The sequence below is a fragment of the Ipomoea nil genome, unplaced genomic scaffold, assembly GCF_001879475.1.
Source record: "Ipomoea nil cultivar Tokyo-kokei standard unplaced genomic scaffold, Asagao_1.1 scaffold2279, whole genome shotgun sequence".
NCBI lineage: Eukaryota > Viridiplantae > Streptophyta > Magnoliopsida > Solanales > Convolvulaceae > Ipomoea > Ipomoea nil.
Genome location: NW_017618707.1, coordinates 1,862,682 through 1,877,486, shown reverse-complemented (window position 1 = coordinate 1,877,486; position 14,805 = coordinate 1,862,682). Strand labels below are relative to the sequence as shown.

Sequence of the window (14,805 nt, the reverse complement as noted above, 5' to 3'; positions counted from 1 at the left end):
ACCATCAAGCAAGTCCTACTGCTTTAAGACACTCTCTCTTATTCTGTAATAACCATGGCTTCTACTGTAGTTAATGCTCTGGTTGAAAAGCTGAAGGAACCAGCTTACCAAGAATTTATATTCCAGTGGAGAATCAAAGCTGAGACAGAAAAAATCACAACTCGGCTAGAAAATATGAAAGGCTATGTTGAGCATTTGGGTTGGGGGAAACAGGAAACCAAGATAGCAGAGAATTGGGTGAATCAGTTGAGGGAGACCTCACTTGAACTCGAGGACTTGGTTGAGGAGTTCATGGTGGATATGAAGCTCCTTGAGCTCAATACTCCACCCTGCAATTTCTGTCAACCCAAGTCCCTCATCGCCACTATTCAGAGCTTTGCCAAGAGGGTGATGATCCAGTATCGCTTCCATCAGCAGCTAAAAGAGATGGATGAGAAGCTGCTTCTTCTAGAAGAAGAGAAGTCAAAGTACAAAATAGAAGTTAAGACAAATGAAGGAAGCAGCAGCAGCAGCAGCAATGAGTTAGTAGGAAGTGGGAGTGGATATATGGAGGGGATAGAAGCAGTGGGGATCGACATGGAAGTCGACCGGATAGCACAACTGATTGAGAAGCGTAGTGGTCAAGTGAAGTTGATCACGATTTGGGGAACTGGAGGTTGTGGGAAAACTACTTTGGCCAAGCAAGTTCATGAAAGTGTCAAGATGGATCGCACAATTGATTGTTGTTTGTGGGTTGATGTGAATCACTCCTCAGATATTGAACATGTTCTGAGGACAACAATCAATGTGTTGTATAGAAGTGTTGGAACCAAGCCTCCTGCAGAACTCGAGAAAGCAGATAGAAATTCTCTTCAACAACACATTCTTGATTACTTAGAAGGAAAGAGGTATGTTGTATTTTTTGATGATGTTTGGGATCATACTCTCTTGGCTAAAATAAAACTTCCGGGCAATCGTGCATCTTCAATTATTGTCACTAGCCGTGACAAAAATATAGCCAATGGGTCTTTTCTTGTGGCTGCACCTCATTATGTTGAGGTGAAGCCGTTAGAATTTGATTTGGCATGCACCCTTTTCTGCAAATTGGCTTTTTATTGTGATAATGGTGGTAGCACTAGCAGCTGGCCTAATGGGCTTGAAGAACCTGGAAAAGCATTGGTTAAGAAATGCTCAGGTTTACCCGTTGCAATTCTTGCAATGGCTCGGTTGATGTCCACAAAAGGTGATGATCCATCAAAATGGAGGGATGCTCTCAAAAGCCTTGACTACTACTCACACGAATTTGAATCTGAAGCAGGTGGCAGTCTAGCATCTCTCAACAGAGCCTTGTTGTTGAGTTATTATGAACTGCCAACTCACCTCAAGTCATGTTTCTTATACTGTGCAATGCTTCCCAAATCATATGGCCGCATTCGTGCCCAAAGGTTGATCCGCATATGCATTGCGGAGGGGTTTATCAATGATGATCCCCATCCCCATAGTGGCAGAACACTAGAGCACATAGCAAGGGATTACTTCCTTCAGCTCAAAAATAGAAGCTTGCTTCAGATCATTCCCAATGAGTATAATGGTAAAGAGTTGGGAAGAATCGAAATTCACGACCTTTACCGTGATGTGGCGTGTGAGGTGATTAGAAGGGAAATGTTTACTGAAATCATCAAATTGGAGGAAAGTAGCAAACTTGAGTGGAAGCAAAGGCGTAGTTTGATCATCGTGGAAGGGGAGCAAAAGGTTCAGCTTGACAATTGCTACGAAAACATGAAGAAGCTACGTACACTCATCATCAACAACTGTGAAGGGATTGCTCTGAATTCATTCCCTCAAATGTTCCAAAACATGAAGTTGCTCAGAGTTTTGGTGTTGGAATGGTTACCTGAGGGTATGAAGGAGCTACCCAATGAGGTTGGGGATCTAATTCATCTTACCTACTTAGATCTGTCCGGTTGTGATATGATGAGACATCTTCCTGATTCGTTGGGAAGATTGCACAATCTACAGACATTGGATTTAAGAGGTACTCTTGTAAATAGTTTGCCTAAATGTGTGTCGGAGCTTAAGCAGCTGAGACATCTCTTTGGAAGCTATGGAATACAAGTGGCAGATATAGTATTCCAATTTTCTCAGCTTCAAACATTATCTGGCATACTGATTAATACCATCCAAGCAAGAGAATTAGTTAACATCCCACAACTCACTAAGTTGAATATTATTTTCAACGAAGGGGAGGAATGCTGGAGAGCAATTTGTGATTCTGTCAAAAAAATGACAAATCTTCACTCTCTATTTATTGATTGTGAAAGTGGTGAATTACAAGAATTTATAAATTTCTCGCCACCCCTTTCTCTCGGGAAGCTTCAACTCTTTGGGTTTGGGAAATTGGTAAATTTTATTAGCACTCCTAATTATCTTCGCGTAATTTTTATACATATGTGTGATGTAGATGAGGATTTCTTCTATAGTTTGGAGAAACTGCCAAGCTTATTGGATCTCTACATTAAGAATTATAGTGGAGACCAATTATTGTGTAGTGAAGGGAGCTTTCCAAAACTCAAGAAGTTAGCCATAAATTGCCCAGAGCTTACCAAGTGGGAAATAGGAAAAGGAGCTATGGCATGTCTTGAGTTACTATCTATGCTGGACTGCAAATGTCTAGAAATGCTTCCAGAAGGCTTGAGAGAAGTTGAGCATTTGAAAAAATTGCATCTAGTAGGCCTATCTCAACAACTTGTTCAAAGGATAAGTGTTGAAGGATCAGATCGATGGAAGATTGAACATATATTAAGAGTTATTATTCAACACAATAATTATGGTGAAAAGCCTACTCTATTAAAATAAAAATGTTATTGACAAGAAAGATTAATAACTCTTATTATATTTTTGCTTTGATGTTGTTCTTCTATTCTTCCAAATCTTGTAGTTGTCATTGTTGTCTTGTTGATATTTTTTGTGTTTAAATATCAATTTTTATCTTTTTGTATTTGTACATTATTCCATTATTTGTATGAGTTCATGCCTCATTGTATGATATTTACATCGCACTTTATTTATTTCAGCCAGCTGCGAGTGAATCCAATAGACTTTATGTCCAACACCAACCTTCTTGTCGTTGAATATCCTTTCATTGCGCCACTTCCATAACCACCATAGAGTAACTACGAACAGGATACAATTGTTATATATATTGTCGGTTCCTTGAGAAACCTGTAATGCCTTCATCAAACCAGCTAGTAAAGGAATGTTGCCCCTTTCATGGATCATGTTGGGCATTATTAAATCCCAGACGCGTCTAGCCTCCGGACACCATCTCAAGATATGGGTCAACTAATTCCACTTCCATAGTTCCATATTGCAAACACCACACAAGTTACAATCAGTAAATCCCCTCTTTGCCCTATTCTCATTAGTCATTAATCTGTTGAGTCTGTCTAGCCAAAGGAATGTTGGTACCGTTGGTAGGAAAACAAATAATAATCAAATAAAATTGACTATTATTTTCTGGAAAGAAGGGAAGAAAAGATGAAGAAAAGTGGCTAGTGTTTGGTGTTGGGTTTTTGCAAGAGTCGAGTGAGCACTCTTTCCTTAAAACCTTATTTGCCACCTCCCGTAGATGCTAGGAGCGTTGTGGCCTAGGCTTCCCAGGATAAAACTTGCTATGATCCAATGTTTGAGCATTCAAACAAAGGATCCGGCGAGCAAGACAATGGCTATGAACACAGTATAGCTAAAGAAAGAGTAGAAGCAGAGATTTTTGAAGCTGGAAAAGTATACTTTCGTGCTGTGTAAAGCTGTGTGTAAAACTCTACTGCCTCTACCCTCTCTTATATAGAGTTGAAGGAGCCAATAGCCTTTATTATGGCAATTAAAAATGACATTAAAGCTGCCTTCCAACAGCTATAACAGCAGGCCACTACCTGGGAATTGAATTCAGAATTCAAAATTGGAATTAATAGACAATTAATTCCGTAACAGATGAATTCAAACCCCTCAACAGTCAGAACTTTCGGGTTCCTAACCGTTAGCGTACAGGGTTCGGTCTCAACTTTCGACCTCATCCAGTTTCGGCCCTTGCACCTTTCGTGGACTCTGTTGCACGAGAGTTGTGCTCTCGGTGCACCACAACCTCTCGTGCTCTCTTGTAGCACGAGAGTAGGTGGCTGTTGCACGAGAGTTGTGCTCTCGGTTGCCGAACCCGAACCAAGTGGCTATACCAGTTGGAAAATTGGAAAATGATACCGAAGTTTGGCATAACTTTGCCCGCAAGGCCAGCCAATTTCCGGACGACATTCGTGCCCCCGGGCTTGAATCAAGCCTTTTTCAATCTGTGCTAGTTGGAATTTGATTTGCACCCCCCCCCTCCCCCCGCGCGAGAGAGCCTCTATGCTATACAATTCTACAAGCTTCAAAAGAGCTCTTGTATATAAGGGGGGAAAATCTTCATTCCAAAGCAATGTGGGACAAAAGCACACTTTTTCCCTTCATTTTCCAACTCAAATGGGTCTACTTTGAGAATCAATATCTCATTCACCCATTATCCGTTTTGAGCGTACAATATATCGATCTCTTCGTCTCACTACGAAGAATCCGAATCCACTTTAACCCGTCCCAAATCGGAAGTGGACCCCACTGATAATTGTACCACAAAATAGCCACTTATCATGTCATTTTATGCCATTTTTAAGCTATTTTTTCCAACAAGGAATGTGTGTAACCAGCATAAAGGAAACAACATAAATAAGTATTTAAAATATGAAGAAAAAGGAAGACGGCAAAAATGGAGCCCAACAATTTGCCCGTTATAGCGAAGAGGTTTCGGAACGTTGTTAGGGCGGCTCTTTCCAAGGAGAAGCTCATGCATGCTTGATCTTAATCTACGGCTGAAGCGCGGCAAGATCGCCGTCGGGAAGGCCGCTGTGCACAATCTCATCTTATTAGTTTTTTTTTTTTGGAAGAAATCTCATCTTATTAGTTATTAATTAGTTATTTATACACAAAAACAAAACTTATTTATTATGTTTTGAGTATAGTATCCTATATGACATGTGATTGATGTTTACTTTGATTATTTAAATTGCTAGGAACAGCTCATTAGGTGTATAAATAAAGACCAAGTTGATTAGGTTAGTCAGATCACCCATTAATTAATTGGGTGTTACGTTGTAGACCAGTGCAAATTAGAGATTAAATATTTTGAGGGGTTAGTGCCTTAGTGGTGTAATTAATTAATTTGGTAATGCCATCTATCTCACCAAACGAGCGGAGGGGTTAATTTGGTGTATATATTTGCAGCAAAAACCATGTTGAATCTATCACCCCACAATTAAGCAAATCCATCTTTAATTTGTTCAATTGGCCTGCTATACTTACTCAGAAGACACAATCTGTGTTTTGGCATAATTATGGCTGGTGCTATTGTTGATTTTGTAGTTGGAAAGCTAAAGGAGCAAGCTTTCCAAGAAGTAATATTCCAGTGGAGAATCAAAGATGAGGTGGACAAAATCACTGCTCGGCTAGCCAACATGAAAGGCTACGTTGAGGATTGTTCAGGCAAGGGAAAACAAGACAGCAAGGTAGCAGAGAGGTGGGCAACACAACTGTTATAATAATATTATTATTATAATTATTAAACCAAGCAAGTAATTAATAATTAGTTAATTTGTTGGAAATAATGAAAGTAATGGGTGTGGGTCATGCATTGTATGTGAAGAGTGGCCTAAATTATAGCATTAGTACATGGAGCATTAGCTTCCTGATTAGTAGCTTTCATTTAGTATAAATATGTAGTTTGTATTCATTTGTTAATCATCCCTTCAAATAACATTATTCATTCCTCTCTCTTCTCTCTCAATATATAAATATAATATATTGATATATTATATTTAATATATATTATAGATATATTATATTATATTTAATATACATTATATTAAATATATTATATTTAATATATCTAACATTTGGTATCAGAGCCAGTCAACCTTTCAACCCCGAGGTATTTTTCATAGTGAATTATGGCCACAAATTTCAATATTGTATGGTCGGGTCCCAAATTGGACGGGAACCTCGATTACAATTATTGGCAAATTATGATGTCCACACATTTGCAAGCTCAAAATCTTTGGAGCTTTGTTGATCCCGGTCTACCCGAAGGAGCTGATGCAGGCGCTATACGGCGAGATAAATTGGCCTTGGGTCAGATTCACCAAGGTGTTCATTATTCCATTTTTGGGCAATTAGCTCGTGCTCAAACAGCAAAACAAGCTTAGGACATCTTAAAGGTGTCACACAAAGGAGTCGATCGGGCGCAGAAGTCTAAGTTGCAGTCGTTGAGAAGGTTGTACGATAATTGTGAGATGACCTCTACAGAAACAGTAGATGCATATTTCACTCGTCTTATTGATATGGTGAATAAGATGAGGCTATATGGAGATACGATTGAAGATGGTGCAGTGGTTGAAAAAGTTCTTCGAACTATGCCGATGAAGTATGACCATGTGGTGGCTTCAATAACAGAGTCACACAAAACCGAGCTCTTATCAATTGCAGAACTGAAAGGTATGGTAGAAAGTCATATTGACAGGATTGCGTCAAAATCGGAACCACTAGCAGAAGAAGCTTTGAAGAGTCAAGCCACCCTTAATGTGACTGGCACTAATCAAAGAGGTGGAGGATCTGGTAGAGGTCGTGGAAGAGGAAGAGGAGGTTCTAGTGGAAGAGGTCGTGGTAACTTCAACCAAGGAGGAGGACGTGGTAACTCCAACCAAGGAAGAGGTGGAGGTAATACCAAACAAGGTAAATTTCCATTTCATTGCTACAATTGTGGCAAGTATGGGCACAAGATTGCAGATTGTTGGTATAATGAGGACAACAATCGTGGAAATCAAGCAAACATTGCTGAAAAGTCTGGTGAGAGTTCTGAAACTTTACTTTTGGCCAGCGATAGTTTTTCTGCAGATAAGAACATATGGTTCTTGGATACTGGGTGTAGTAACCATATGTGTGGGAAGAAAGAATTGTTTTCCGAACTAGATGAATCAGTCCGGTCTGAAGTAACGTTTGGCAATAAGTCAAAGGTGCCAATTTTGGGAAAAGGTAAAATCTCTATTCAGTTGAAGGATGGTACTCACAATTTTATATCCGATGTGTTCTATGTTCCTGAACTACACCAAAATTTGTTGAGTATGGGTCAGTTGTCAGAAAAAGGATATAAGATACATATTGCTCAGGGGTGTTGTACCATTGCAGATGCTAAAGGAGTTTTGATTGCAAAGGTAAATATGTCCCAAAATCGACTATTTCCTTTGAAAATTAAGCATACTCTCCTTGCTTGCTTTAATTCTGAAGTTTGTGATGATAATTGGTTATGGCATATGCGGTTTGGGCATTTTCATTTTTCTGGGTTAAACTATCTTGCGAGAAAGGAACTTGTTTCTGATTTACCTGTTGTGAATGTCCCTAATCGTATCTGTGAGATTTGTGTGATTGGGAAGAAGCATAGAGATCCCTTTCCCGTGGGCAAGTCAAGGAGAGCCACAAAACAGTTGGAGATTGTTCACTCAGACCTGTGTTCGTTGGAGGTTCCCTCATATGGAGGTTGTAAGTACTTTATTACTTTCATTGATGATTTCAGTAGGAAAACATGGGTTTACTTTCTGAAGCAAAAGTCTGAAGCATGTGATGTTTTCAAACAATTTAAGGCTTTTGTTGAAAAGCAAAGTGGTTATGAAGTTAAAATCTTGAGAACTGATAGAGGTACAGAATATATTGCTTGTGATAATTTTCTGAAAGAAAAGGGTATTCAGCACCAAATGACAGCTAGATACACTCCACAACAAAACGGAGTGGCTGAGAGGAAGAATAGGTCAATCATGGATATGGTGAGGTGCATGTTGAAATCTAAGGATCTGCCTAAGCCTTTTTGGGCAGAAGCTGTTGCTTGTGCTGTCTATGTGTTGAATAGGTGTCCAACTAAGAGTGTCCGTGATAAGACGCCCGAAGAAGCTTGGAGTGGGAGAAAACCCTCTATCAAATATCTCAAGGTTTTTGGATGTTTGGCATATGCCCACGTGCCGAATCCATTGAGAAAGAAGTTGGATGATAAAGGTGAGAAGTGCATATTCATTGGTTATAGTGACGCTTCAAAGGCTTATAAACTATACAATCCTGGAACTAAAAAGGTTGTTATAAGTCGTGATGTCACTTTTGATGAATATGGTGCCTGGGATTGGTTAGCTAAAGATGAAAGTTCAGTTGTTATTCCTGCTGTTGAAAATATTGTTGAAGAGCAACCGATTCCAGATAATGTCCAGTCTCCTTCACAGCCAGAGTCGTCAGTTCGACGATCTCAGCGCGAGCGCCACTTACCAGCTCGCTTGCAAGATTATGTTTTGGGTCATGATAATGACCTGTCTGATGAAGAAATTGTTCAATTTGCTCTCTTTGCAGATTGTGATCCTTTAACTTTTGAGGAGGCTGCTACAGAAACTAATTGGCTTAAGGCGATGGATGAGGAGATCCGTGCCATTGAAAAGAATGGTACCTGGGAGTTAACAGATTTACCTCCTGGAAAGAAGCCAATTGGAGTGAAGTGGGTTTACAGAACGAAGTACAAGTCAAATGGAGAAATTGACCGTTTTAAGGCACGGTTAGTAGCAAAGGGTTACAAGCAGAAACCAGGTATTGATTATTTTGAGGTTTTTGCTCCTGTAAGTAGACTTGATACAGTTCGAATGGTTATTTCTCTTGCTGCTCAAAATGATTGGAAATTGCATCAAATGGATGTCAAGTCTGCTTTTTTGAATGGTTTTCTTGAAGAAGAAATATATGTTGAGCAACCTGCAGGATTTCTGAAGAAAGGGGAGGAAAATAAAGTGTACAGGTTGAGAAAAGCCTTGTATGGCTTAAAGCAAGCGCCTAGGGCGTGGTATGGTTGCATTGACTCATATTTTGTTGAAAGTGGTTTTGTGAGATGTCCTCATGAACACACTTTGTATGTCAAATGCACGGATTCTGGTGATATTGTTTTAATCTGTCTGTATGTTGATGATCTGGTTTTTACTGGAAACAACTTGAAGCTAATCTCAGAATTCAGGGAGGCACTCATTAAGAGGTTTGAAATGACCGATATGGGCCTTATGTCTTACTTTCTTGGCCTTGAGGTTATTCAGATGGATGGTGGAATCTTTATTTCACAGAAGAAGTATGCTGCTGATATTTTGAAAAAGTTCAAAATGGAAAACTCCAAACCAGTTTCGACTCCGTTAGCTGAAAAGTTAAAGGTGTCCAAAGATGAGTGTGGTAAGAATGTGAACGTTACATCTTATAAAAGCTTAATTGGGAGTTTGAGGTATCTGGTGGCAACAAGGCCAGATATTTCTTTTGGAGTTGGAATTCTTAGCAGATTCATGGAGGAACCAAAAGAATCACATTGGGCTGCAGCAAAGCGAATTCTGAGATATGTCAAAGGTACAAGTAATGATGGAATTTTTCAGGCAAGGGAAAACAAGACAGCAAGGTAGCAGAGAGGTGGGCAACACAACTGAGGGATACCACACTTCAACTTGAGGACTTGGTGGAGGAGTTTATGTTGGATTCCAAGCTTCTGGAACTCAACACTCCTCCCTGCAATGTTTGTGAAGTCAAGTCCATCTTTTCCTACGTGCAGAGCTTGGTGGAGAGGGTGAAGATACAGTTTTGCTTCCATCAGCAGTTAAAAGCCATGGATGAGAAGCTACTTGCTCTTGAAATAGACAAATCAAAGTACGGTATAAAACTGAAGACAAATGATGGAAGAAATGAGTTACTGATGGGCAGTGGGAGTGGATATATGGTGGGGATAGAAGCAGTGGGGATTGACATGGAAGTCAACCAGATAGCAGAACTGATTGAGAAGTGTAGTGGTGAAGTGAAGTTGATCACGATTTTGGGTGCTGGAGGTTGTGGGAAAACTACTTTGGCGAAGAAAGTTCATGAAAGTGTCAAGATGGATCGCAGCATTGATTATTGTTGGTGGGTTGATGTGAACCACTCCTCAGATATTGAATATGTTCTGAGGACAACAATCAATGGGCTCTACACAAGTGATGGAACAGAGATGCCGTCTAAACTGGAGAAAGCAGATGCAAATTCTCTCCACCAACACATTTGCAACTACTTGAAGGGGAAGAGGTATGTTGTATTTTTTGATGATGTTTGGGATCACACTCTCTTGGCTAAAATAAAACTTCCTGGCGACAGTGCATCTTCAATTATCGTCACTAGCCGTGATAAAAATATAGCCAATGGGTCTTTTCTTGGGGCTGCACTTCATTATGTTGAGGTGAAGCCATTAGAATTTGATTTGGCATGCACCCTTTTCTGCAAATTGGCTTTAGGTAGCCGCAGCTGGCCTAATGGGCTTGAAGAAGCCGGAAAAGCATTGGTTAAGAAATGCTCAGGTTTACCTGTTGCAATTCTTGCAATGGCTCGGTTGATGTCCACAAAAGGTGATGATCCATCAAAATGGAGGGATGCTCTCAAAAGCCTTGACTACTACTCACACGAATTTGAATCTGAAGCAGGTGGCAGTCTAGCATCTCTTAACAGAGCCTTGTTGTTGAGTTATTATGAACTGCCAACTCACCTCAAGTCATGTTTCTTATACTGTGCAATGTTCCCCAAAACATATGTCATTGATGCCGAAACGTTGATTCGCATGTGCATTGCGGAGGGGTTTATCAATGATGATGCCCATCCCCATAGTGGCAGAACACTAGAGCACATAGCAAGGGATTACTTCCTTCAGCTCAAAAATAGAAGCTTGCTTCAGATCGTTCCAAATGAGTACAATGGTATAGAGTTGGGAAGAATCGAAATGCACGACCTTTACCGTGATGTGGCGTGTGAGGTGATTAGAAGGGAAATGTTTGCTAAAATCATCAAATTGGAGCAAAGTAGCTGCAGGAAACTTGAGTGGAAGCAAAGGCGTAGTTTGATCATCCTGGAACAGGAGCAAAATTTTCAGCTTGACATTTGCTACGAAAATATGAAGAAGCTACGTACACTCATCATCAATCGCTGTGAAGGGATTGCTCTGAATTCATTCCCTCAAATGTTCCAAAACATGAAGTTGCTCAGAGTTCTGGTGTTGGAAAGGTTACCTCATGGTATGAAGGAGCTACCCAATGAGCTTGGGGATCTAATTCATCTTAGGTACTTAGATCTGTCCGGTATTAATGAGATGACACATCTTCCTGATTCGTTGGGAAGATTGCACAATCTACAGACATTGGATTTAAGACATACTTTGGTGAAGAGTTTGCCTAAATGCATGTCAGAGCTTAAGCAGCTGAGACATCTCTTTGGAAGTTATAGATTCCAATTGCCAGATATTGTATTCACATTTTCTCAGCTTCAAACATTATCTGACATACTGATGAATACCATCCAAGCAAGAGAATTAGTAAACATCCCACAACTCACTAAGTTGAAAATTATTTTCATGGAAGGGGAAGAATGTTGGAGAGCAATTTGTGATTCTGTCAAAAAAATGACAAATCTTCACTCTCTATTTATTCAAAGTGAAAGTGATGAATTACAAGAATTTATAAATTTCTCGCCACCCCTTTCTCTCAAGAAGCTCCAGCTCATTGACTTTGGGAAATTGGTAAATTTTATTAGCGCTCCTAACTATCTTCGCGTAATTCATATATTTAAGTGTGGTGTAGATGAGGATTTCTTCAAAAGTTTGGAGAAACTACCAAGCTTGTTGGATCTCTACATTGACAGTTATAGTGAAGACCAGTTATTGTGCAGTGAAGGGAGCTTTCCAAAACTCAAGAGTCTAAGCATAAATTGCCCGGAGCTTACTAAGTGGGAACTAGGAAAAGGAGCTATGACATGTCTTGCGTTACTATCTATGATGGAGTGCAGATGTCTAGAAATGCTTCCAGAAGGCTTGAGAGAAGTTGAGCATTTGAGAATATTGCATCTACTCAGCCCATCTCAACTTGTTCAAAGGATAAGTGTTGAAGGATCAGATCGATGGAAGATTAAACATATACTAAGAGTTGTTATTCAAAGCAATTATGGTGAAAATTTTTCTCTATTAAATTAAAAATAGGAAAAACTGTAATTTATGTCCTTTCATAATATGTCAATTATCAATGTCACCCCTGAATTATTAGTGGTGTAAATGTTGTCCATCAATTTTTAAAACGGTACATATATTGCCCCTCCCGTACGGTTACACCACTAATAATTCATGGGTGACATTGATAATTGACATATTATAGAAAGACATAAATTACAAATTTTAAAAATATTATTGACAAGAAAGATTAATAACTTTTATTATTTTTATGCTTTGATGTTGTGTTTTTCAATTCTTCCAAATCTAGCTTGTGGTTGTCATTGTTGTCTTGTTGATATTTTTTTGTGTTTAAATAATCAATTTTTAACTTTTTGTATCTGTACATTAATTATTCCATTAGTTGTATGAGTTCATGCCTCATTGTATGATATATACATCGCACTTATTATCATAAAAGAATTATAAATATTTTTATCATGAAATTGGTTAGGATAAAATTCATACTTATTATATTCTTCCAATTTTATCAATAATGTTTCCATAGCTACATACTCTCTCCCTGGATATTATAATTGAAAATTAGTCATCTCATATTCTATATTTAACTATCAAGTCTCACTTTGCAAAGACTTAGTATTAGCCTTTTGATTATATCTCTCTGGTTATTATATTTCTGGTTAATACTTTTCCTTTGCCTAGTCATGTGGTTAGGTATAACCTCACCTTATTTTATGGCTCTATAATATATATAAAACTCTGTACTTACATTGAATATGCCATAATATATTATGGTATCAGAGCCAACACTCTACCGAGAAAAATAATATTGGCTATAATATTTAGGGGTGTTAGCGAACAGAGCTTTCGGCAAACTACTCGTGTTCGTGTTCGGTAAGCATTCGTTTATGTTCGTTTGTTAAAGGTAAACGAACATTAACAAACAAAATTTAGAGCTCGGTTAATAAACGAACAGAGCTTGAACAGTTGTAAGCTCGTTTGCTAAGAGATCGTGAACAAGCTCGTTTGTGTTCGTTTACTAATGTTCGTGAACAAGCTCGTTTATGTTCGTTTAATAATGTTTGTGAACAAGCTCGTTTGTGTTCGTTTAATAATGTTCGCGAACATGTTCACAAACATATATATGATATTATATTAGTTTTGTAGTTGTGTAGTTGTGTTGTTTGTTTGATTATTGTTCATGAACATAGATTATATATTGTTCACGAACGAATTGTGATCATGAACATGTGCATGTGTTTGTTTATTAAGTGTTCATGAACGTAAATGAATATGTTCGTGAACGTGCTTGTTAATGAAAATGTTTGTGAACGTGTTTGTTAACGTTAACGAACACGTTTGTGGACGTGTTCACGAACGTTAACAAACACGTTCGCGAACATGTTCGTTAAGGTTAACGAACACGTTCGTGAACGTGTTCGCGAACGTTAACGAACGCTTAACAAACGAACACGAACATGATTTTCAAAAACCTTAACAAACGAACACGAACACTCCAAATTCCTTAACAAACGAACACGAACAACCTCCGTTCGTTTATGTTCGGTTCGTTAACAGCCCTAATAATATTGTTCCCTATTAAACTTAAGTCTGATTTCCTCACTATATTTTTCCAGTTCAAACGCATGGTAGAGACTTATTTTGCCTATAATATTGTTTCAATATTTTCTGATAATGGGGGGAGTATATCAAGTTGATTCCTATTTTTAATTCTATAGGGATTTCACACTTTACTTCACCTCCGCACACTCCGGAGCACAATGGGTCGGCTGAACGCCGGCATAGGCACGTTGTCGAGACTGGTATGACGCTGCTCCATTATGCGTCCATGCCAGCTTCGTACTGGCCCTATGCGTTTCAAACCGTTGTTTATCTAATAAACCGAATGTCCACTGCAATTCTCGGTCATTCTACACCATATGAGAGATTATTTAATAAACGCCCAAACTATCGGAAAATTCGACCGTTCGGTGCCTGTGTTATCATTGGTTAAAGCCTTACTTCCCAGCCAAATTAAATCCAAAGTCCCTTCCCAATGCCCTTTTGGGTTATTCGTTGAGTCAGTCCGCTTAGAAATGTTTAGAAATGTCCCGTGGGCGAGTCTATGTTTCGCGTCACGTCCAGTTTGTGCCAAATGAATTTCCATTCCAGAGCATGGTTTGTAAATCTATGTCAACTAACCCAGATGTGTGTTTGAACGTGGGTGAGCTTCTGCCTTTGTCTTCTTCCTTTACTACAGGTCGTATTGGAATGCCCCTTACTGGTGAACATCATTCACGTACCTTGGCCTTGACGACGGACGTAGCTACAGCGCCGGCGCCGGTACAGCCTCACCCATTGTCAGCCTTGGCGGTCACTACAGTGGCGTCGCCGGTAGCTCCTTCGTCGTCTGGTCAGGGTTCGAGGGCTGGCACGACGCACGCTGCTTTTGCACCGTCGTCGTCGGTGTCTGCTATTCCTCATGGTGAGTCGCTGGTTGGCTTGGCAGTTCCAAACTCACCGCTGGCCGTTGGTCTTCAGGAACAGCCGCCATCTGAACGAGTATCTCAGTCGGTGGAGGCGGTGTGTCCAGTCCGGTCGGCTAGTTCCACGCAAGCAGGTTCCTTGTCGATCGACTTCCTCCACATAGGCGAATTCCATGCAGGTTGACGGGAATGATGATACGGTCGTAGCGGATCAAGCTACTGTGCTCCCTCCCTTGCGGCAGTCGAACAGGCAGC

General features: G+C 39.6%; 2 protein-coding genes across 2 annotated transcripts; both read left to right on the top strand.

Moving 5' to 3' along the window:
• The first annotated feature begins 54 nt into the window (after positions 1-54).
• LOC109150420 (disease resistance protein RPM1-like) lies at positions 55-2,835 on the top strand. Its single transcript, XM_019298329.1, has one exon. The coding sequence runs from the start codon at positions 55-57 to the stop codon at positions 2,833-2,835; it is 2,781 nt and encodes a 926-aa protein (XP_019153874.1).
• A 2,423-nt stretch (positions 2,836-5,258) lies between these two features.
• Positions 5,259-12,091, top strand: LOC109150419 (putative disease resistance protein At1g50180). Its single transcript, XM_019298327.1, has 2 exons — positions 5,259-5,567; positions 9,512-12,091. The coding sequence occupies exons 1-2, from the start codon at positions 5,397-5,399 to the stop codon at positions 12,089-12,091; spliced, it is 2,751 nt and encodes a 916-aa protein (XP_019153872.1). The 5' UTR covers positions 5,259-5,396.
• The last annotated feature ends 2,714 nt before the right edge of the window (positions 12,092-14,805 follow it).